The following is a 25,292-nucleotide window of genomic DNA, read 5'->3' as shown; positions in this document are numbered from 1 at the left end:
ACCATGGGTGATTAGCAGGGTATGAGAGTGGTAAAGACCAATGATACTGCTTCTGCAATGGGGATGGCAAACTGGTCCTCTCTCTTGGTAGGCTGGCACATTTGTATATGGCCTGTAAGATGGCAAGGCAAGCATTTTCTTGCCACGGAAAAGAGGTACCTGCTGTACTACAACCTCTGACCACTGGCTGAAGGGAAATCATTTTTTTCTATTGTCGTGATCCTATACACCCAGCTAAACTGCTGTCTTTCTTCTGTACACCTACTCTGTTCTAGCCCCAAGGGCTCTAGAGACAAATGAGAAGCGCCTTTGTCCATGCAGCCTGCCTCCAGGGCCTGGGAAGTCTCCTACAGTACTACAGTGCACTCAAGGCACTTCATAGTCTCATCTAATTTTGGTAAATCCTATACTACTGTCCACTTGTTCATTCCTTATGTTCCCAACTACAGCTCCTGGACGCTAGGAATTCTCAAGTGTCCTTACTCTCTGTATTGTGAACAGGAGCTAACTCCTTGGCACATACATGAACTTATAAATGAACCTGAGATCACAGATGTGGCTCGGGTACCTGGCCACTATCAGCTGCATTTTGGGACTGTTCTCACTGAGAAAGTCTACAGGAGTAAAGGGCAGGCCAGAGCCTCTGAAGCAATCTTCTGGAGGCCAGGGTTGGAGCAGAGCAAGGGCTCTATGGGAGAAATGACCCTGCTTTGCACACACCATCAGACAGACATTGCTCAGCAGCACTTGTGCCTTCTCCACTGAACCTGCTGGGACCTCATATTCCTTCTCAACACAGCTCCCGAACAGTTGTTCCTTAGTCTACGCAGCCACTACCAATATATCAGAGTGGCTACAAGAAACTTATTTGTTATTCCTGCCCTAAACTGTTGTTTTCTTTATAGCCACTACTTATGAACCCTGTATCCACAAAAGGCTCCTGTAGGGAAAATAACAACCAGTAGCTCTGTATGTCTCCCAAGACTCAAACTAGACAGGCTTAAATGGGAGTGGGAGAGGAATGTCTTTTTGGCCTCCCCACAGACCTTGGTGTCAAGCATGCATGCCGTGATGGCTATGGCACACAAGCCCAATTGACTAGAAGCACTTTGCACTCATCAGCTCTTTGCCTGTTCATCAGGGTGCTGAAAAGCACGGACCAAAAACGGATCTGAAACACACTGTCACAGATCACATTGTCTGTGGACCTGCCAGACCAAAGACAGAGAACAAAGCCTTCATCCCTTGTCTACAGCCCTCCCAGAGAAACCCTGGGGTGATGCACCCCTGCACTGTGCTACTTACACATGCCATTAGGTGCCGTGAGGGGTACCCGGGGTCCTAAGATGTTTCCTGGCATTGGAGGCATACCAGGAGGGGTAGGGCCACTCCCAGGGGGGTGGATGTTGGCCGCAACAGTGGGAATCATTCGGCCTGGCATGGGCTGCCCAGGCATCATGGAACCTGGGCCTGGTATCTGACCTGTGGAGGGAGATTGAAAGTACTAAGGTAAGTGTACTAGGAAGAAAGGGATACTCACCGCGCAAGACTGATAAACACAAATACCTAATCCGCCAAAGGATTTGAAATACTGACAAAGCGGGCTGGCCTGGTGGCACAGTGGTTAAGTGCGCACGTCCCGCTTCGGCAGCCCGGGGTTCGCCAGTTCGGATCCTGGCTGCGGACGTGGCACTGCTTGACAAGCCATGCTGTGGTAGGCGTCCCACATATAAAGTAGAGGAAGATGGGCATGGATGTTAGCTCAGGGCCAGTCTTCCTCAGCAAAAAGAGGAGGATTGGCAGCAGTTAGCTCAGGGCTAATCTTTCTCAAAAAAAAAGAAAGAAAAAGAAAGAAATACTGACAGAGCGATAATCTGTAATAATCTCTACGTCCAGCTTTTAATTTCTTTGAGGGGAGAGGAGAAATACTGGGGCAGGTCTATGAAGTGAATGACTATCCTAAGCCCTGGTAGAGGCAGGTAGCTGTAAGAAGCAATTACAAAAAAACATCAGAAAACAAAGCATTCCTTCTGTTTAGTTAGGTGAACAGTGGATTGTCAATTATCTCCCTGAGGACACAAAATGCCACGCCCAGACCACAGGGAATGGAGACAAGGACTTAAGTCAGTGCACAGTCCAAGGACCACAGCTCAGTCAAGATGGAGCTTCACGCACAGGCTTTGTGGGAAGGTGTGTTTGAAAGGGTATTGGTCACTACTGTGAAATTAACATTAAAAAGGGATTCTAATTGGAATCTCCAAGTCCCATTCACAAAAAATCTCTCTCTCTATCCTTCATCATAAAGCACTGGCTGTGGAGAACCTGGCAGAGGCGGGGAGACGGGGCCAGGGGAGAAGGACAGTTCCTTCATCTTTCCCTATTGTTTTGAAATTAATGATAGAAGACATTAGACACAAGAACAGTAAATACCGCTTGTATTCAGTTTCACACTGAGCCTTTAGAACTTCTAGCACACTTTTTCTATAAAGAGCCAGAGAGTAAACATTTGGACTTTGCAGGCTATATAGTCTCTATCACAACTATTCAACTTTGCTCTTGGAGCATGAAGGCATAGATGATACATAAAAAATGGGTGTGTCTGCATCCCAATAAATTTTTATTTATGGGCTCTGAAAAGTGAGTTTCACGTAATTTTCATGTGACATAAACATTCTTCTTCTTTTGAGTTTTTCCCTCCAATCATTTAAACTGTAAAACCGTTCTCAGCCTGCAGCCCAAAAAAAAAACAGGAGATGGGCCAGATTTGGCCCATGGGTTGTAATTTGCCAATCCTGCTTTAGATATGATGGTGGATACTTATTAGTTCTGGAACTCAGTGGTTTGGCTGCTGGACTTGATTTTAAAGAGCTACAAACGAAGGACAATAGTTTAATGGGCACAAATCAAGGTTAAAGCTCTTTTATATAAGCAACACAGTGGTCTGACTTGAGCGGACATAGACCCTGCACCTCATTATATGCTCACTGTAATACATTACCATGTTACACCACACACCCACCGGCACCACGACAGTTTACAACTGCCATGGCAATGGCAGGGTATAACCAATAAGGAAAGAAAAGAGGTGGCACCCTTGTCCCCTTCAACCCCAAAAGCCTGCCTGCCTGCCTGGTTCCCAGAAGAACTATGAATATTCCTCCCCTTCAGTACCTTGGACCCTCATAACAGCTGCTTAATCACCCCAAGAGCTGAGAAGTTGATTTGTGAACATAGTTCCCACTTCTCCATTCTTTGGCCATTGAATAAAAGTTTGCGCCGTTGAACGCTCAGCTTTGGTTTTGTTCCAAATCTGCGACAGCGAAAAGAAAAGGACTTTCTGAGGAGGAAACCGCCGATTGTAGGTTCAAGATCCACTGGCCCTAGGCTCTTTCTCAGGTCCCCTCCGATTGTGGGTTCAAGTCCCACCGTGGGAAGCAAAACTGGTAACATAACAGGTACAGGTTGCCTCCTTCTACCAAGTTCAACCTGGACAAGAGGCCTCTGCCAGCCCTTCTCAGTCTCTCTCCCCAGAAAACTGACGGTAGAGCAGTGAAGCATGCCTTTACAAAGAGGCCTGAATGAGAACTGGGTAAGGGAGAAAGAAAGGAGGGAGAGCATATCAGGTGTGTGCTCACATGAGTGACAGCATACACAACTGTTCAGTCCCAACCACTTCTTGTTTTCAGCAGTATGAGAGTTTTGTACTTTGATGTCTAGAGCAAAGAGTGGGCTGCCCAAACCCGACTGACCAATGGCTATAGCAGTCAGTAGCCACTCAATGTCATCCTCAACAGGGAACGTACAGATAAACTAGACTAGAAACTACACAGTGTGATCTCACTTTCACTTCACCCCAACCCAGATCAGTGTTCTTGGGCAAGTCATCTAGGATGCCCTAAGCCTCTGTTTCCTCAGAAGATAGATAGTAAAGCTAAATATCTGCCCTACTTTCATCATACGGCTTTCCGTAAAATCAGGGAAATGATTTATTTGTTATAATGCCTTATGTCACTGGCTCCTCCAACAGGCTTATGAGAGGCAGAGCAAATATTCTTATTTTATAGGGAGTACACAGAAGCTCAGAAAAGAGATTTCTTCACGGCCACAGAACTTGTAAGGGAAATCAGATCCAGGTGTTCTAACTCTAAATCAAATTCTCTTTCTACCATACCACTCTGTGCTCAAATGAAACAGTTCATAAGAAAGGATTTAATATCACAGCCAGCATTTAAAAAAAATGTAAAGTGTGTACTTTAATTCCAGGCACCATATTTTCTTCCTCACTACATCACACTTATGAGACTGCTTTGCTTCCTGCAATAAAGAATTTTTTAATTTAACAAACACACATTCTAGCACTTTGCAGCAGGATGGATGGTGGTCCCCAAACAGATATGTATACGTTCTAAGACCTGGGACCTGTAAATGTAACCATATCTGGAAAAAAGGTCTTTGATTAAGTTAAGGCTCTTGAAATGAGGAGATCATCCTGGATTATCTTGGGCCCTAAATCCAATGACAAGTGTCCTTATAAGAGACCCATAAAGGAGAAAACAGAGAGGAGAAGGCGATGTGAAGATGAAGCAAAGAGAGATGTGGCCACAAGCCAAGGAATGCTGCCAGCCACTAGAAGCTGGAAGAGGCAAGGAACAGACTCACCCCCTAGAGTCCCTGGAGGGAGCATGGCTTTGGTAGATATTGGACTTCTAGCTCCTAGGATGCTGAGAATAAATTTCTGTTTTTTAAGTCATCAAGTTTGTGAAAGGAGAAGACATAAAGACTGAGTAACTTGTTCAATGTCATAAAGTGTGTAAACAGGGAAGCCCAGACCTGACTTGGGTACTCTGGCTCCAGGGATGGTGCTTGTAACCAGTGCACCCTGCTGATGAAGGTCTGGAGGAAGGGGGTCCAACCCTCTCCCAGCAGACTATGTGATGCAAACCCTGCTGGCACTAAACTGACCTGGCTCCAGACAGAAACAATTCTCAAAACCAGCAGCTCAGAGTGTATGTTCCAGGAGAAAAACAAATTATTCAAGAAACAATCTGGCAAAGAGAATCAGTGGCAGATCGACACAGACCCATGAGGTGACAACTATCCAACCCGCACTGGATAAGCCTGTAGGTTCTCGCTGTCAGGCCCAGCAGTGCTGTTTCCAAAGCTACCTGCTCAGCGGCAGTGGCCCATTTACCTATTTCCCTATATCTTTATGATAACAAGCAAGGGATAGGGCAGCTTCAGGGTTTTCCAAGGCTATAAGCCCAACAGCTGAAGAACACCTTTCCTTTCTCTAGATATAAATTCTAAAGCCTTCTGAAAAAGTTCTCCAATCTTCCTGTAATAGGGTCATAAAGGCACTGGGATATGGGTATTCAGGGCATGAGAGAACAATGGCTCTTTGGGGGAGCTGGCAGCAAAAAGAAAGGCCTAGAGGAAAAATAGTTTACTTCTGCTTGTGGGACCTTGCACAAACATTTCTCAGGAACGCAAGGAGTACTAAGAGTGAGCAATGTCCCTGTGCCATCCAGAGGTTACTGCTCTCACAGGCTACATGACTCTCAGTGCTGGTATGCTTGGGCAGTGGATTTAGAGAACAGACAGGGAGGAGACAAGACGGTTACTTTGAGTCCAGGCCTGCCATTAGCCAGGCAATGACAGTTATCTCATTGAGCCCTCCAGGTTGTCAGGATGAGTACAAGACAGTATGAGTTTCAAGGGTAGGAAACCTTACCTAACCTCCCTGAAAGTCTCAGAGAGGCTATGTAATTTGGCCCAAAGTCACAGGAACAACAGACTGAACCGAGATCCAAACCCAGGTCTGTCTGACCCTGAGACCCATTTTCTTTTCCTTTACACCACCCTTGCCTTAAAGTTGAGCATCTCTCTTCTTAGAAAAGCTAATTTCTAAGGAACAAATTTGAAATGGGGTAGAATTTAAGAAGACCGGGAAGAAGCAAAAAATCAATTTCTTGTAAAGCAACCCATCATTTTGAAATATAAACATCCTTGTGCTTTTTCTGGTGTCTGATATAGGTCTCATCACTTTTAAATGGATGACAATGTCTGAAGGCATTTCTATTAATTCTTACTAAACATGAAAAAGTCTGGCCAGGCGAACCTAAAATGAATAGGAGCAGACCTCACCAAACAAAATAAAGGGTGTGTCTGTGTATGTATTTTCCATTAAAAAAAAATTCAGGTATTTCCTTCCTCAGTAGAGAGGGAGGTGAGAGCGAGAGCGCGAGAGAGAGATGGCTTCAAAATAGCAGTATCAAAGCATAAACTGGTGGGAGTCTGACCTACATACAAGCTTTTTTTTTTTTTTAACAGCAGGCATCTGAAGCCTGAAAAATGGAAAGGTTTGCTAAAATTAGGTTTAGCCTAGTGAAAAAAATCCCTCACAATCTCAGGTTTATTAGATCTTCCACTAAAGCATTACACCCATCATGCCTGATGGAATATTTAAGGATTTTATTTTTATTCTTTGGGATGGGAGAGGCAGGTGGGAAAAGAACACGAAACTAAGAAAGGGAACCTGTGAAATTTCCAATCTTGAGCACATTTCATCACTGTTTCTAACCGTCCACAGCACATTCTCTGGCTGAGTCCCCCTGAGAACGGAAATAACACAATCAGGGCCAAGTGAGGGGAAGCCCAGGCTCCTCAGAGACTGCTCCTCCCGCAGTAGCTTCCGGGGGGCGCCTGCGACAGACGTTCTTTGTTGAAGACTGGGCCCTCACTGTTCTCTTTGTGAGAGTAACCTGCTACTCCGGAAAGTGGCACGCCAGGCTTGTTATCACATGATGCGAGCAGGACCAAAGGCACTGCAGATAATAAAAACTTGGCTGATGTGATGCGCTATTCCTTTTCCCCTTTCACTGTGGGGCTTCAGTAAGGGGGTTGGCTGGGAGGTGATGACTGGTTGTAATCCTTTCCTGAGTGCTATTTCCCACGGGTAGGGTTGTGTAAGTGGGTCCAACTTGGGGGCTTACAAGCTAAGTGCCCAATGCCTTGGTTGAAACTTCCTTGAACAACCAATATTTTACTAATTGATGCCAAATGTTCTAGTTTTGTCATTAAAACATCACTTTTACCATGTCTGAGTTCTCAACAAATCAGATCAATTCCTACTCTGTTTTTTTCAGGCACTTCCTAAAAATCCCTATACTACTAATGAAAAAACCATAAAGATATTTAAACCAACATGTGCTTTTCCCTCTGCTTTTCACACACAGGGACTTCCCCAACACAGGCAGCTCACTCCAAATCCACAAGAAATGAATACGGTCACCCGCCGCATAACGACGTTTTGGTCAACAATGAACTGTATATACAACTGTGGTCCCATAAGATTAGTACCATAAACCCTAGGTGTGTAGTAGGTTTGTGTAAGCACACTCTATGAGTTTGCACAATGACAATCACCTAAGGATGCATTACTCAGAACATATCCTCATCATTAAGCAATGCATGTCTGTACTCAAGAGTGCCTCATTTACTATAAATGCCCAGGGGAGGCCAGAGCTTACACTGCACTTACCTACTAGAATTTTAGCATTTCTTTTTGACTCAACTCAAAGATAGGTAATCTTCCTTTAAATATGTGCCAAGGCCCCTCGAGTCCTGACCGACCATCTTACCTTAAAGGAGACCCCAGCAGTCAGAGGAACCCTTCTTGCTCTCATAAGCAGCACAATCAAGAACAGCCACTACCCAGACCACTCTCCTCCTTGGTCCCCCATGTGCAGTCACGGACACCACAGCCCAGGGTGTGGTCAAGGGATACTATGCATGTGCTCAAGAACTGGTTGCTATTGTGACTATTCATCTTGTGCCATTTGGAATGGCAATCTTACAGGGAGAATTAGTAAGTCTTTAACTTAGGAATCACTTCATGAAATTAGACTGTTTTACAATTTAAATGAAAAGATGAAATGCAGTGCTGTGTATTTTATCAAGATCAGCAAAACCTAAGGGTGGTATAAAGATATCTGGCTGTGGCTACCTCGTTTCCATTTGCCAACTGTATACCAGAAACATTCCATTACAGATACTTCCTTTGCCTTTTTATTTGGTAGGAATAAATCAACCTAGGACACTTTATTAGAGATAGGAATAAAACCCACAAAAAGCTGGAGTTCCCAGATGAGTTAGGGGTAGGACCAAATATGCCGAGGAAAAGAGAGAGCAGCATACACACAGTATTCTCTATACAAAATTCCAAGCATTTGAATGAATTAAGGGCAGGGGGAGGGAGGGTGGACTGAGAGGTACAAACTAAATGGAATATATACAGGTGTCAGCTTATACTAGCCACTCTGGTGCCAGGGCCATACATGTTTGACAGCCTGGCAGATTCATGACATTGAGCTGCTATTTTAATGGGCTCTACCACTAACTGATGGCCAGTTTTGTGGAGACAAGATTATGTGTGATTTATCTACATAATTATATGAACTCTAAGAAGTCAGAGAGCTGGACAAATTAACCACTTGGTGATAAATTTGTCTTGAACTCCACCTCACCAACTTCCCCAACCTTGTTGGCTTTCATAGGCTGATTTTTCCCCTTTCTTCACACACCATAAATTCTGGCCAAATACCAAAAGCTGGATAATTATCCTCAGCTCCTGTGAAAAATGCTGTGGTGTGCTAACTTTTCTAGAACTTAGAAAACATTAGTTGGAAGGACCATGCTCATAGTCCTTAACTTACACCATGGCAAATCAGAGACCAAAGCTGTTCTCCACCTAAAATACTACAGACTGCCTCACTTGCACTGATGAAAGACCCTTTTAGCTGATCTCTAGAATATGTGTACCAGACTGACCTGTTACAACCAGCTTTTTCTGAACTGGTGATATTAAGGCAACTTTTAACTAACTAAGGGTTTAATTTATTGTCCTTCTAACTTTACTCTCTAAAACATTTGATTTAATTTCACATTGAAGCTCCAAAGCAACCTCACAAAAGGGGCAATTATGAAAAATCATTACCTTGAGCTGCGAGAACTTTCACACACTGCTAGAGGGAGTGTAAACTGGCATAACCATTTTGAAAAAAATTTGGCAGCATCTACTAATGTGAACATATGCACATCCTATGACCCATTCTAGGTACACAGCAAATTCCAATCCTTAGGGGCACACACAACAGAAATGTATAACTATGTCAACCAAAAGACATGTGCACATGCACATTCACAGCGAAAACCTGGAAATGAATCAAATGTCCATCAACAGGAGAATGGACTAATAAATAGTGGTAAAGCCCCATAGTGGAACATGTACAGCAAACAGAAGGAACAAATCTACAATCACTCACAACAGTGTGGATGCATCTCACAGACAGTGTCGAGTGAAAGAAACCAGACATAAACAAAAATCACCGTATGATTCCATCTAGACAACATTCAAAACCAGCCCATCTAGTGTATGGTGTGAGACACCAGGATAGCTGCTACCCTTGGAAGGGGAAGAAAGACAGAGGAATATGAGGAGGGCTTCTAGGTACTGGTTACACAGGTATATTCTCTTTGTTAAAACTCACCAGGCTAAATACTTAGGATTTGTATATTTTTCCATATGTACATTATATTTCAAGAAAAAAATATAAGAGAAAATCTCATCACAGATTTAAAAAAAATATTTTCATCATACACGCAATGATTCTTTCCTCTACAAATTCACTTAAGAAAAGCCTATGAGAAAGTAAAAAGAAAAAAATGACCCGTTTCTATTCCAAAGGCCATTTTTATGAACTCCAGTTTTTTGGCAACAACTCACTACGCGAACAGCTATATCGGAGCCTGCTGCAAATCCCCTCGTGGTCCTTTGTCACTGGAGGCACCATCGTGGTATCACTTTGGAATTGGATGGAAGTCAGTATAAATTCTGGCTCCACTATGCAGCAAGGCAATGCGGCCTTGCCATGCATCAGTTGTTCAACAGTAGAGTGAAGACAATGAGAACTAAGAGAAACAATGTGGGTGAAAAGCCTGGCATATAAACACCTGTTTCCACCAGGATGTAATTTAGGGAAAAAGGCAGAAGCATCTCTCTGCCCATCTTTTGCAAGCTAAATGCAGATGCTGGAGCTCCTTAGAAGTTCTCTGTGAACAGTTACTGTGGATGATGATGCTTTAACACCATCAAGAACCAAATGCCAGTTGTCACAGTGAATTTCCTCCTAAACATTTATCCCAATAGTTTTAGGAAATAAATTCTTAAAATAAGTACTGTTTTTAAAAAATCACTTTGTGATCTTCATTCTGCTAGGCATTTGTATCTTTTGAAAGTTTAACTTCCAAGGAAATTAGATTTCATAGAGAGAATTTAAGATATGCTCACAAGACAGAGAAAAGGACTGACGATCAAAGTATCCTGTGTTGTGAGCAGGCAGACTTCTGAGACTACACGCACAGACATCATTTAGATCAAGTGGCAAGTCTGATGATGGTAATAAATTCCACACTTGCAATTTAATAGTTTTGTGCGTGTGTGTGAAAATGAATGCTTCCCAATCAATGTCAACCTATCCCCATTTTTGGGTAAAGCCAGTAGAAACTAATACCTAAAACATGTTTTGGGTTTTGCATTAAAGATTTATGTTGATTGATAATACAAGTTGTCAGATCATAGTTTTTTCAGTCATGGCTTCCTCAGGCAAACATACCTGGTTGTTTCCACGTGAGTTAGAAAACCTGTCATAGGAGGAAGTCAGGCCAAGTGACATTAGTCATGTTGGGACCTACTCAGGTGTCCAAGGGTCTCTCTATATTTATCTTAGCTCACCTCTACATGCCTGGGCCAGAGAATCTGCATCCCATGCCAGGAAGCACAAACTTTGCCTCTACTAGGCACTTGGGGCATTACTACAGAGTAATTATAAAAACCTGATTGGATGACTATTACTAGAAGAATAAAACACACAACATACACCCATACATATTGCCCTCCAAGAACAGAAGGAATGAGGGGCAGGGGTAGGGCTGGAATTAAAGGTACATTTTATTTTTAAAGATGTTGGCACTTCAGTTTAAAAGAGCTGTGAGTTCAGATTTCAATGTGGTAAAAATGTGGTGAATAGCTGTCACCTCGAACAGGGTTCCAACAAGCTAAAGATGGGACAGTGTGAGCATCAAAAAGAGTAATGCCCATAACAGATTAAACAAAAAAACTACAAAAATACATAAATTCACAATACTAAAAACATGCTCACACGATAGAAAGAAAAAAAAAACGTTTATGGGTCACCTTTGGAGATGGGGTAGAGGGAAGATGGTGAAGAGGCAGCAACTCATTATTAGGTAACTGATAAAAGGGAAGAATGATGCATTCATCTAGCTTTTCCTATAAGGAATGATTTTGAGGATAACCAAGTGATTGATAAAGAAAAGGTTTTTTAAGAAAAGAATCACTGCTAACAAACGCAGAAGAAATATAAATATATTTCTTATATAAATAAGAAATATGAATAAAATAGAAATAAATAAAATGTATATAAAATATAAATAAATGCAGAAGTAATAACAAATTAGAAATCTCACCATTTTGCAATGCCTGATGAAACACTGATTTAGGAAGCAATTCCCAAAGGCAGGTGAAATCTTAGGTGAGAGTCTGATGGGCAACTGTGTAGTGGGATGGACCAGTCTAACAACACCAGAACCACTGCCCAAACAATGTCACCAAGAGAGACAACCAACATTACAAGAAAAATGTCTGTCTCCCCAAAGTGCAACTGAATTTGATAAAATATCCAGAGCAATCCTCTGGTTTATGGGAGATGTGTGGAAGGGTGGGAAGGGGGGAGAAGGATAAGTGAAATGATGCTGTGCACCTTCTGGGTACAATTGGGTACAGCCACAGGTGGAAAACCCTGGTTTCTTCAACACAAAAAATGGTATTTAAAAAGAAAAAAAGTCAACAAATTGTTAACACGTTAAGACAGATTTAAGAATACTATCAGCAAATGCAACATATGAACCTTATTTGAATACTGATCCAAACAAGTGATGCATTTAAAGACATCTAACTAATGATATTAGGAATCATGGTTACTTTTGTTGGGTGTGATAACACTACATTATGTCAAAGGATAAGATTCTCATTGATTAGAAACACATTTTCAAGTCTATCATTCACCCCAAAGCAAGAAGGAGGAAGAGATGAAATATCGATAATTTTGAAGTTGTGCAATAGGTATACTGGAGATTATTATACTATTCTCTCTACTTTTGTCTATAGTTGAACAGTTCCATAACAAAAAGTTAAAAATGGCAGAAAAGTGATGCTTGTGGAAGCCAGGTCATGAGAGTTCATTGTACTCTTCCTTTTGCGGTGTCTATCTTTGAAAATGTCTGTAAGTAAAAAACAAAACAAAACAAAACCAAACATAGATAATCTAAGGAGGAACTTTTAAAGAACTTTGCAAACGTTGCCCATTCAGAGGCTGACCTACCCAAGGAAAGGTATTATGCCAAGAGGACCCTAGAAAGAGAATACGGCAGGCATTATGTGGTGATGGCTATAAAACCAGATCTCACTTGGCCTACAATTTCCTGGATGACAATGGACATTTTGAACAGTCCAAGTCAGAAATCACCAACAGTGTGGTTAGCCCCTCTGATGCTCTGACCCCAGGCTTGTCCGCGAGCACTGTCTTCCTTTTACCTGGCTGGGGTGGATGAGGTGGCGGCATCTGGTGGTGCATCAGAGGGTAGGGAGGGGGCTGCTGATGAGGCATCATGCCAGGGTGCCCTGCTGTTCCAAGTGTTGCCAGGCCAGGTCCTCCTGAATGCTGGTGTGCCTGTTGAGGGTTCTGCACATGCTGCTGCTGTTCCATTTGCTGTCGGGCTCGCAATTCAGCATATTTCAGTTGTTCCATGTGAAAGTTTTGGCGTTCAGTAAGCAACTGCTGCCTCTGTTGTTCTAACTGTTAAGAAAAGGAAGGGGAAGAAAAATGACACCAAGAGAGGCTCTCAAGGATTGGACGACACACAGGACATCTACCTGATGCAAGAATTCCCTATACCTTATCAAAGTTACATGGCCCCCTTGCCTCCTGCAACATCCACAGTAAGAGAAAAGGCATTATTTATTGAGTAGCACATATCTATTTGGTAACATGTTACCAAAGTCAAGGTCTTCTCTACATTAAATATAAGGTCTGCCTTTCCTTGTAAATTTCACCCAGTGGGGCTATTGTTCTCTGGGCCCACTTAGAACACATGTAATCCTCTCCTTGTTGTTAGGCCTTAAGATATCTAAAAGCAGTTTCCATGATCACCTTAATGTTCCCCAGGTAAAACAAGCCTCCTGCTCTTTTACTAGTCCCTCAGATGCTATTATTTCAAGTCCCCCCAATCTTTCCAGGTGTTCTCTTCTGGATGTGATCCTTTTGGTTACTGTTTTAGAACGTGGCACCAGAGTTAAATCCTCTGGATGAGTGGATGCGGCTTTAGCTGCAAAGATATACATTCTTTTATGTGGAACTTTGGCAGAGCCACTGTAAATCTTAGCTTTCAAGTACCCAAAATTATACTGGGTGACACATTTGCAGTATATTTTAGATGCCTAAATAAAAATTTACATGAATCTTAGTTTGAAGAATATAAGCATTTCAATATTCAAGATAATCTTTCTGGGACCCAAATTAAAGAGAAATAAATTATTATATGTGCCAGGAAATTCAGAAACCATATGCCTGGCAGTAGTTCAGAGAATGAAGCCCACCTTAAATGCTAACAAAATTAATTAATTCAGGGCTGAAAAAGAAAATCAACTTGAACATGAAGGAAAATAAAAATCCAGATTTCTGGAAGTAAGCAGTATAAAGATCACAAGGAAGGTTAATAGACCCATTTCTTTTCAATAATGTCCCATCCTACCATTTTCGATAGTAAGATCTAAGTCACTGGGAGGCATTTTCTAGAGCTGTGCTGTCCAACTCAGCAGCCACAAGCCACAAATGGCTCCTGAGCACTTAAAATGTGGCTAATCTGAAATGAGATATGATGTAAACGTAAAATACACAATGAATTTTGAAGACTAAGTATGAAAAGAATTAATTTTTCATACTGATACGTGTTGAAATAGTATTTTATATATACTGGATTAAATAAAACATTATAATTTCACTTTTTTTTCTTTTTTGAGGAAGATTAGCCCTGAGCTAACATCTGCCACCAATCCTCCTCTTTTTGCTGAGGAAGACTGGCCCTGAGCTAACATCCGTGCCCATCTTCCTCTACTTTATATGTGGGATGCCTATCACAGCATGGCTTGACAAGCAGTGCCATGTCTGCAGCCGGGATCCGAACCGGCGAACCCCAGGGCGTCGAAGCAGAACGTGCGAACTTAACCGCTGTGCCACCGGGCCAGCCCCTCACCTTATTTTTTTAATGTGGCTACTAAACATTTAAAATGACATATATGGCTCACACTATATTTCTGTTGGATAGCACTATTCCAAGGTATTTAATAGGTTAGAAAAATTAACATTTTAGCTTACAGGAGCAACCAGTTCTGTGCATAAATACTACATACCATCATTAGCAAAAACTAGATGGAATATGCATGAGAATTAGCCTAAGAATCTGAGCTTTTAACAGAGAGCTGCTTGGAGAGAAGTCTCTGTGGACCCGAGTGAGAAGCATCAAGGGTTAACAGGAGAAGCAACTAGGGAACATCCAAGGACAGATGAGGTACAGGAAGACAGGCCATGGGCAGAGTGAAGAGAAGAGGCATGACCAGGTGAAGAGGAGGAGAAATGGAGAGAAGAGATGGTAAAGCTCACGTTCTGGGTGTTGGTTAGCTGGCGTGCAGTCTCCTTAGGGAGAAGGAGATCTGAAATGAACCATTTTGTGAGCGGTTGAGCATTATCAGGAGGGAATGAGACACGGTGCTACCATGGCCCTAATGAACTGGTGTGGGCTCTTCATTTTCTAGAGAGGGTGATCTGAAGTGGGAAAAGTCTGGCCTGGTTTAACTTCTCCTTGTTTGCAAGATGAGAAGAGAGTTGCAAGGTAAATAGCGAGAGAATCCTCTGGCAGTCCAGCTCTGCAAGAAGACCAATCAGTGACATAATGTAAATAAGAGGTACACTAATAAAAAATAGATCTACAGATTCCACCTAGAGGGCCTAGTTTTTGCTTTCTTCTAGCCATTCTTTCTAGGAAATTTAGGACTTTGCTGAGGTTAAACTTAAGAGGTTGCCAGAAAAGGACCTCCTACCTATGTTTTTGTTGAGCCACTATCAGGTCTGGACAGCTTGGCAGAAGTCCTGCATCTCTATAAGAATGATAGGAATTTAGGTCAAGATCTGCTTTATAAAGAAGCTAAACTGTTACTAGAGGGAGATTTTGTGTCTCTAAAGGGAAATTTTAGTCTCTGTGGCACCCAGCTCAGTGGTTTTTTTGTTTTGTTTTACCAAATCAGTCTTTCTTTGGGAGCTGATGTTAGTATTAAGGCATTAACCTTGGAAAGAAAAATGTGCCCAATTTTCCTTGTCTACGAGTGAACTAACTCAATTACACTATTTTTTCCTGAGCTCATTTGTCATTTCAAAACACAGAAGGTAATTAAAAGAAAGTAATTAGAAGAATTAAAAAGGTAAAGTGATTAAATACACACACACACACACACACACACATACACATCCCCCCTAAAAGACAACCCAGTTTAAGCTTAAGCTCCCGTGTGGGGTGAATAGGTCGTCTGAAGTGAGAGGACTCCCAGATAGCAGGCTACCAACTGGCTCCAGGGTCATCTCTCCTCTGGGGCACATGCAGCAGAGCTTATGGACATATCCTGGCCTCATCATACAGGAGAGATACCTCTGTTTTTGTGGATACCTTATTGTTATTGAGTCCAATTGAAGACTGCATTCACTCTTGTGGCAATCAGAAAGAATGTGAACTGGGAATTTTTGAGGAGAGGATAACAGTATTGACCAAATTTTAAATGCCCTTAACCAATGACCCAGTGATTCTAGGTCTAGAAATCTGTCCTAGAAAACTGTATGTATGTGTGTTTAAGGACCGTCATTAAAGTATTATTTCTGATGCACAATTATGTCTGAGATACACAGAGTTTAAAAAAAAAAAAGCAAGCTGCAACAATATTTATAACATAATCCCAATTATATTTAAAAAAACTTGTGTCCATGTATAAACATGTTATATGCCACTGAATATGTTCTGGAAGACACCATACTATTAAACACTGATTATTACTCAGAAGAAAACTGAGGGCAGGAGAGACTTTTTAATTTATTCATTTCTTCATTATTTCAAAATAATTTTCACCACACGTTATTTTTGTAATCAAAAACCAAAATACTAAAAAGTACCCAAGTTATACATTAGATACCTTGATTTTCTTCTCTCCCTTTTCCATTTCCTAAAACTTTGGATAAAGTCCAAATAGCTGAACTGAACAGTGTAAATTACTCATGCAAATAGAGTATTAATACTCTGTTCACTTTCTTTAATGGCTCCAGTCTGGCTCTAGAGACTCAATTTCATACACAGCTGCCTCTGGCCCTGCTCTGAAGACATATCCCCCCACTACATTCAAATTCTGCCTTCCTCTCCCCCTTCACTCCTACACATGACAGCACATAAAGCAGCCGAATCCAAGCGGAACCTGAACAACAGAGCACTTTTCTACACCAAGACACCAAATGCAGACACAGCTGCAAGTGCAGCTGAAGTTCACACAAAGCTCTCGCCCCAACTTCATTCGAATAAAGCGGGGAGGAGGGGCGGGAAAGAAGGTGGGGGACACAAAAATCCATCCACACTGCCAAGGACTAAACAGCTCTGAGACTTGAAGCCTCTGACTCGCTGGCCTCAGAACTTAAGTAAATAATCACACCTTTCTTAAAAACGTCTGGTGTCAGTGACTAGACACTCACTTAAGGAAAACCAAGTCCAAAGCACCCATCTTCATTCCTTCTTAACACCTATGGCAAAACAAAACAACGTAACAGCATCTTGCTACTTTCGCGAGTGCTTCTGGAGGCAGAAACCCAAAGGGAGAGCAGGCACCATCATTGTGACTGGTCATTCTGTCCTTGTTGCAACGGGCTTGCTTCCTGAGGCCATGTGTCTTTTTTGATTCAGAAGTAAACATACTACTAGGTACAGCTTTCTTAATCTCAACTAAAACTACCCATAACATAACATAACATGGTGCATATCTAACAAAAGATTCAATCATACGACAGGCAGCATAGCGATGAATCACTACAAATACCAAAAAACAAAGTTACATACAATTCTCCTGGGGCAGTATGAAATTCACTTTTTGGCTTTTTGTTCTTTCTTTCTTAATTTGCCATAACGTACAAGAAATTTCTCTAAACCTACATTCTGTGTGTGAGGCTATGCTATTAGCAGTACCTTTAAAGTCTATCCAGAACTTGACCATTCTCTTCACTCCCATGGCTGCGACCCTAGTCCAAGCCCCCAGCATCTTATGTGGATTATTTTAACAGCCTCCTCATCAGTCTCCCCTTTTCTAACCTTGCCACATTGAAGTTTATTCCCCACAACACAGCAGGTAAGACTGACCTCTGCTGAAATGTAAGGAAGATCGTGCCAGGCCTCTGTATTTATTCCACGTTTTTATGGAATGCATAAAATAGGCTCTGCCATTATTTCACATTCTAATTAGAGCAAAATGAAAAGCCTCTGGATGGCTTAGAGGGACTTCTGTGATTTGGTCACCATTATCTCTGACTTTATCCTCTTATCTCCTCCTACTCACTTATGCTGTAGCCTACCGATCTTACTCCTTAGTCCCCAAACATGTCAGTCATGCTCCTGCCTTAGAGCCTCTGCACTGGCTGTTTCTAGTGCTTAGAAGCACTTGCCCAATTGTCAGTTTCTCAATAAGGCCCATTCAGATAATACTGAAAACTGAAATCCCTCTCTTGCCCCCCGCCAATCTCCCCTTTCCAGCCCGTAACATACGGATATGTACGTATACATCCACAGTATATTTGTATGCATACACATATATAGCACATAACGTCTTCTAACATCCTTCATTAATTACTTGGGTTACAACAAGGCAAAGAGTTTCGTTCGGTTTTCTTCACCACTGTATTCCGAGCGCCTAGAACAAAGCACATGCTCAATAAATATTTGCTGAATGAATAAATGAACTTAATCCATCACCTATACTGCAAAGACCACCACATTTGGGAAGGCTGACCCTTCAGTCTCCTCAGCAACCATGCTTTTCTCTGTACATTTCTGGATTTGGGACTTTTACAGTTCAGATGAGTCCCTCCTCCACCAGGAAGTTTTGCTTGATAATCTCGGCCAACCATGGCCTCCCCTCCTCTGAATTTCCACAGCCCCATTCTCACAGTATTTGGTCTCCTTATGTGTCAATGTCTCATCCATCCTTCAACCTCCTTGAAGAAAGGGTGCAGGTTTCTCATAGCTTTGAGTTTCCTACGATGTTTCCCTTTTCTGAAGGTTTACAATTTCTGTACCTAGCCAAATGAACTTCAGAGACTCAGAGAGCATTTAGTCCAGGTGCTATAAACTGGATCAGCTAATAAATCCATCCTCACTGGCCTCAAAGTATTTTTCTTAATCCAAATGGGAATGCTTTAGGCAGGGCCCAGGCCTTCCAGTTTTCTCCAAGTGGTTCCAGTCCCGAACACAGCCCATGTCTGAAACCTATTCTCTTGACTTATATGTGCTATTTGCCTGGCACTGAAGGCTGCTCAGTTGGGCAGGCCCTCTGAGTTGTGAACTCAGTGCCAGCTCAGCATCCTCTCCTTTACTAGAGGCAATACTCTTTATCATGTTATTTCCCTGACAGACTGACTCAGTATGTCCCATAATTGACTTCCTCCAATATCAGTACTTTATGAGAAAGCTGTAACAATAGCTACTGAGTTCTAATTAGAGCTGTATCTGTAAGATTTAAAATTTTTATCTTTTTACATCCCACAACTAGAAGGACGTGCAACTAAGATATACAACTGTCTACAAGGGGGGTTTGGGGACATAAAGCAGAAAAAAAAAAATTTTTATCTTTTTTTTTGAGGAAGATTAGCCCTGAGCTAACTACTGCCAGTCCTCCTCTTCTTGCTGAGGAAGACTGGCCCTGAGCTAACATCCGTGCCCATCTTCCTCTACTTTATATGTGGAATGCCTACCACAGCATGGCATGCCAAGCAGTGCCATGTCCGCAGCCGGGATCTGAACCAGCGAACCCCGGGCCGCCGAGAAGCGGAATGTGCGAACTTAACACTGCGCCACTGGGCCGGCTCCCCCCCCCCCCTTTTTTTTTAAAGATTGGCACCTGAGCTAACACCTGTTGCTAATCTTTTTTTTTTAAATTTATTTTCTTCTTCTCTCCAAGGCCCTCGAGTACACAGTTGTATATTTTAGTTATGGGTCCTTCTGGTTGTGCTATGTGGGACACTGCCACAGCATGGCCTGATGAGTGGTGCTAGTTCCGCACCCAGGATCCGAACTGGCGAAACCCTCGGCCGCTGAAGCGGAGCGTGCCAACTTAACCATTCGGCCACGGGGCCCGCCCCTCCTTATTCTTAATTACTAAATACTTAAGACTCAAGAGAACATCTGATTTTAAGTCATTAGAGAAAAAAGAAACTTATCTGATTCTTAAAGTCTAAGAAAAGATTTTTGAAATCTATTGCTATATAAACAAAACCAAATGTTTAATTCAAAAAGAGTATGTCCTAAAGCCCCTGCTCACTAGGTAAAGATGAGCAGGACTGTACCCTAAGGTGAACTGAGGCAGAGTGGTAGGCAGAAGAACATTAGGCCGTGAGCTGGAAGGTCAGCCCCTAGCTGACCTGATCACTTTGCAGTCCCAACTTTCTTGAGTCATAATAGAGGAATGATAAAACCTTGCAAATCTCAGGGACGCTGGTTAAAATGAGCTAAGAACATCTCAATTCTCTATAAAGTGCTAGATAAAAGCACAGAGCTGACAAACGCCGGTTTGAGACCTGGCTCTATCATTAATGAACTGTTGTATCTGAGGTACGTAACACAGTGTGGCCAAGCTCCAGTCTCTCAGTCTGTAAGGATTAACAAAGAAATGGCCCTAATGTTCCCAGCAAACAGCCTGCTGGATTCTTGTCCAAGGAGAGTCAAAGCAACCAGTATTTTCTTGCTAATGCCTTCCTCATAGAGTTTCTGAGATCTTAAATGAGAAACCCCTATGAAGTGAGTTAGCCCAGTGACTGGTCCAATAAACGTTGATAAAGCCAACAAAGACTTATAAATATGAAGAATTTACTACATAATTGTTTACTGGTTTGCATCAAGGGAGAAATACAAAGGTTTACTGAACGCTATGTGTTCTAGGCACTGAGCCAGGCACACACTATACTTCTCTCATTCAGTTCTCATAACAGGCCTGTGCAGAAATCACTGGTAGGAAAAAAGCCACGGCTTTGCTTGCCCACAGGAAAGGACCGCATACAAGCGCTAGGGTGGAGAAAACAGGTTATGTCTTAGTAGTCCATGAAATGAACGAGAGACCTTCTGAAGTTTGTAGGACTCCTTTTGAATGTTGTGAGAGTGAACCTCCAAGCTGGCCCTCAACAATCCCATTTCCTAACATTTACACCTTCCCCACACAACTCTGTCTACCCCTCTACCCACTCCCGAACCGGGGTTGGTCTGTGTGACAGAGAGAATGCAGCAGAAGTGAAGGGATGTGACTTCCAACTTTAGGTTATAACAGACACTGTGACTTCCAGTTTGAGTGCTTTCATGTCCTTGCTCTTTCCATCACCTACTCTGGGGATTTCACAAGTAGTGCTATGGAAAGGCCCAAGTGGCAGGGAACTGAAGCCTCCTCCCAACAGCCACATGAATAAGCTTGCAGGTACATCCTCTAGCCCCAGGTGAACCTTAAGAAAACTGCAACCTTGTGAGACATCTTGAGCCTGAACCACCCAGCTAAGCTGCTCTGAAGATTCCTAACCCTCAGAAACCGTGTGAGATATTATTTTCAGTCACTAAGCTTTGGGATAATTTTTTATATAGCAATAAATAGCTAATACAGTTGCACTACTGACATTTAGTGTCTAGGGCTAGGGACTATGCCATACAAAGAATTTTCCTGCCCCAAATTGTGATGAAGAAAAAGCAGGTTGACGGGCCAGCCCCGGTGGTCTAATGGTTAAGTCCGGTGAGCTCTGCTTCAGCAGCCTGGGTTCAGTTCCCAGGCATGGACCTAGACCACTTATCTTTCAATGGCCATGCTGTGGCGGTGGCTCACCAAAGGCTGACCACCAAAGGATTCAAGCAGAGCAAACTTGCATGGTGGAGAGATTCAGTAGAATGTTTTCCCAACATTTTCAACTGTGCTGTTTTATTCAGAGACCATTCTGTAAAATGTTTTATGTACTCTGATTAAAAGTTAACATTAAAAAAGATTCAAGTAAGAAAAACATGGTAGAGTTACATAACTTGAGATTTTATAAATATTAAAAATCCACAGCACAAGGGAAATTCTAAAAGGTCAAGAGATGTCTGGGAATCAGCAGAAAGAGCTGGGTGGGGGCTGAGGGCTCTGCTGTTCCAGGTGACAGACAGTTCCCTCAGTGGTTTAAAAGAGTAGGGGATCTGCAGGCTCACCCTCTGAAGAGACCTTGACTAAAAGCTGAGAAAAGAGCCCCTTAACAATTTAAACATTGTTCTCCAAGTGCCCAGTCAGGGTCACACCAATCTTCCAGGCTAACACATCAGCTCTGCTTTATGAACAACCAGGCATCTCGTTGAAGGGAACTACCCAATCATCACTGGAATTCTGCATGTGCCAATAATCCATTATACTATACCCCTCTGTTATCCCAAGTCCCCTAAGGAAAATCTGTAAAATGACAAAAGGGCAGCTCATTAGGGTAAGATAAACACAAACACTCATCCCTCCAAGCTCCAGCTCCTGTCTAGGAACACCCTCCAACGCCTTCTCCCTCTGCCCATCTTCCAGGTATTCCTCCTCTCTGTTCCCATATGAGCACTGAACACACTATGTCATTTGTTTTCTTGACTGCTTTCCCCATTAAACTAAACTGAGTCCCCCAAGGGTGGACTTTCTTTCCACTTTTCCAGCTTTCTGACACTCATGCTGGCATACATTCATTCAGCAGACACTTAAACAAGGGCCTATGATGTGCCAGTTGTGTAATAATAAAGACACTGATTGATTCTGACCTCGAAGAATATACACTCTGGTACGTTAGCAAAGACAATATAAGTGCTCTGTTAGGCTGCCATAACAGCAAAATGGGAGGGCACATCACCCACAGGTGCAGGGCTGAGGGACACAGGAAGTGGGCAAAGAGGGGGGAAAAGGGCCTTGTTGGCAGAGGAGCAGGACGCACACAGGTGGCACAGAGAACAAGGCCATGGGGGAAGCCTGCCTGTGGTGTGGTGTGGCTGGTGCAGAGATGAGACTGGGGTAGCCAACAGCTCCTGGGCAGGAGAGGGCCAGGGATACAAGAAATGCTTACAGGGCCAGGGAACTGGGGATGGATGTGGGCAGGAGAGTTACTGAAGCAGCCTCTCCTTCCTCATGGGGACAGGATGCCCATGTAAGTGGCAGAGCCAGTCTGCAGAGAAAATGGAAATGGGCTATTGTGATAGTTACCGGGCTACTCATTATGAAGATCTGTCAGAGGACTTGCTTGGATTGACCACTAAGAAATAGCTTAACAAATGCAAACAGATCCTTAAAATTAAAACTCTTTCGGGACGATTCAACCTTAAGGTTCTACCATTTAGAGATATCAGTATCTCGTACACAGATAAAAAATTGAAAATAATCAGAGGGAAAAAGTCCCAACTAATTCCTCAAATTCAGCCGACTGTTTAGAAAGACATCAATTCCTTTCCTAGTCAACTCATTAAAAAAAAATTTCTCCAAAGAGCTTAATCTTGGATTCTCCAAAAATTCCCTTGAGATAACCAAATGTTCCCCTGCTTCTATGTTTCCTACTTTATGTGGCTTCTTTTCTCATTCTTTGCATTTTCTTAATTCTTTTGGTCCTGTTTGGGCCATATCCTTCTACCAAAAGCATCTGCCCCAGAAATTCCTGCTTAGGAGCTTTCTGCACAGGCCTAGCTCCCCCTGCCCTTCACTACACAGGAGAGGGAAGGAAGAGTGAGAGCCCAAGAGCAGCTCTGAGGACAGACTGGCTAACACAGAACACAGAAATGAGTCTCCTAACTCACAATGAGATCAATTCTTACTTTCTGATATTTACGCTGAAGAAGACAGGAAACCAAGAAAGTTCTCCAATCAGATAATGGATCTATATGGATTCTACTTAATTGGTAACAAGTAGGTAATAAAATAAGTCTAAGATCCAACTTTTGTAGAAGGGAGAATTTGATAACATCATGCATCTGGAAAGCTGAGAGGTATAAGAAGCTGAGGTTTAGACAACAAGTTTATGAAGGTGAACCGAGTTCCTTTTATTTATCATCACTAGCTAATAACCCTTTTGAAAGGGCAAAGCAAACACAGAAAAAAGGACAGAAGATGGTTACAGAGACCAACAAATTAGGCTACCATTTATTTTATCTAACTTGTATTTTATGAAAGGTGGTCAGACTTTGTCAAAAAGCCACTATGAAACTCCCCTTACTTACAGCCTCTTTCTCTCTGTCCATGATAGTCTCCAGCTCCTCAAAATGTCGCAGTTTGATCTCTAGCTTCTTCATCTGCGTCTCAACCAGGAGAGCTACCAGAGACTTGATCTTCCTTTCCTCCACAGCAGCCAGGTGCTAAACGTAAAAGACCATTCAAGTTATTTAGGTAAACATTTACTTAAAAAACAGTAACAAAATGCTGCAATTGCTATTCAAAGTAGGGATTATGTAATTAAGAATGGTGCCCTAGATGTCTCCTTTCTATGTTTCTACCAAACATTTATTTCAATTTAAAATAACAACTGTCCCTGAATTTCTGGTACTTACAGATATAAATCAACTCTCTTTTAAAGATTAAAGGAAATTCCTCCCATGGTAAACTACTCCTTTCAAAGAGCCCATCAAAGGAGAGGCTGAAACAAGGTCCTGATAGGCAAAGAGAAGGACACGGGTGGTCTGGATGATACCTCCCCATCTACCATCCCTTTGCCCCATACCCTCACCCCAGTTCTCTGTCCTTCCCCTCACTATCCTTCCTGCCTTCTGAAGTGTCCAGGGCCAGGCAAACAAACAGTGGTCTCTCTCAGCACCCAACACTCAGATGCAAAGCCTCTGCCTTCTCTCTGTTGAGCGGAACTGTATATGGAGAGGAGGGGTGAACAATATTCCACCCCTAGTTTAGAGGATATGGTCCAGAGCAAGAAAAACAAATGGTACAAGACAGTTAGTTACTCTGGAAGAATGTGCCACTTCCCTGCAACACGACTGATGATGAGTCCTACTCATGCTCTGGTCAACTCAGCAGCACACAGAGGAAGAGGCAACATCACTCAGAGAGGAGGAGGACCCCATATTTGGCCAAGGGCCTGACTATCTGCATGGGATCAATGCCACCTTCTCCAGACAGTACCTGAGAGCTTACACCAACGAACTCCCAACACCACTTTGCATTCACTTTTATTCTATCTGCTGAATTTATGTGCTTATCTTGCTTCTACACAAGGTTTTGAGAAATAACATGCAGTGGCTTTCTTATCAGTCTTACAGAATCTAGAAGGAGCTAATATGCATTAGGAGTTTAATATAGGCTTCTGGGAGCTAAATTGATAGACTACACTTAAATGAGAGCCTTCCTTTTCACTTTTTCATAGGTGAAAAAGAGAAATGTAGTTTTCTACCTGTGGAGATCCATCTGCGGGAAGATTCAGACGTGTAAGCTAAAGGTGACGATAAGCAGGTTTATGAATAAGTCTACAACTATTAATGATCATGTCTGCCTCCCTAAGCTACACTGAGCTACATCAATAACACCAGAAGTTTAAATAAAGATTACAAGATTTTAAGCCTGCTTAAGAGTTATGCAATTTGTATTTCTGATTAAGAAATTTATGCACATGATATAAAATTCAAAGTCTACAAGGACGTGTCAAATAAAAACTAAGTCTCTCTCTCACTTGTGTCACCTAGCCCCTGCCTTTGCAGAAGACTAATGTTATCAATTTCTACGCCTATTTTTATGAGACTGTGACTTCTAGAACTCTGCTGGCTTTGGTTCTATTTTCTTGAGATTTATGCAGGAACTTGGGGGACATCCTCAAATATTATCAAATAAATATGCCAAAATA

The 25,292-nt window shown here is 42.4% G+C and overlaps 1 protein-coding gene across 2 annotated transcripts in view; it reads right to left on the bottom strand.

The window, feature by feature from the left end:
- The window catches only part of SMARCC1 (SWI/SNF related BAF chromatin remodeling complex subunit C1), a 172,977-nt gene that overhangs the window by 3,306 nt on the left and 144,379 nt on the right, over positions 1-25,292 (bottom strand). For both annotated transcript variants that reach the window (XM_044753984.2, XM_070493517.1), the window contains exons 25-27: positions 23,668-23,802; positions 12,674-12,935; positions 1,306-1,482 (exon numbers count right to left, since the gene is read on the bottom strand). In XM_044753984.2, coding sequence (XP_044609919.2) covers positions 1,306-1,482; positions 12,674-12,935; positions 23,668-23,802 — 574 coding nt within the window. The remainder of the gene's footprint in view (positions 1-1,305; positions 1,483-12,673; positions 12,936-23,667; positions 23,803-25,292) is intronic.

The sequence above is a fragment of the Equus asinus genome, chromosome 21 (genome assembly GCF_041296235.1).
Source record: "Equus asinus isolate D_3611 breed Donkey chromosome 21, EquAss-T2T_v2, whole genome shotgun sequence".
Taxonomy (NCBI): Eukaryota; Metazoa; Chordata; class Mammalia; order Perissodactyla; family Equidae; genus Equus; species Equus asinus.
The sequence above is the reverse complement of the archived record's forward strand: the minus strand, read 5'-3'. Positions and strand labels throughout refer to the sequence as shown.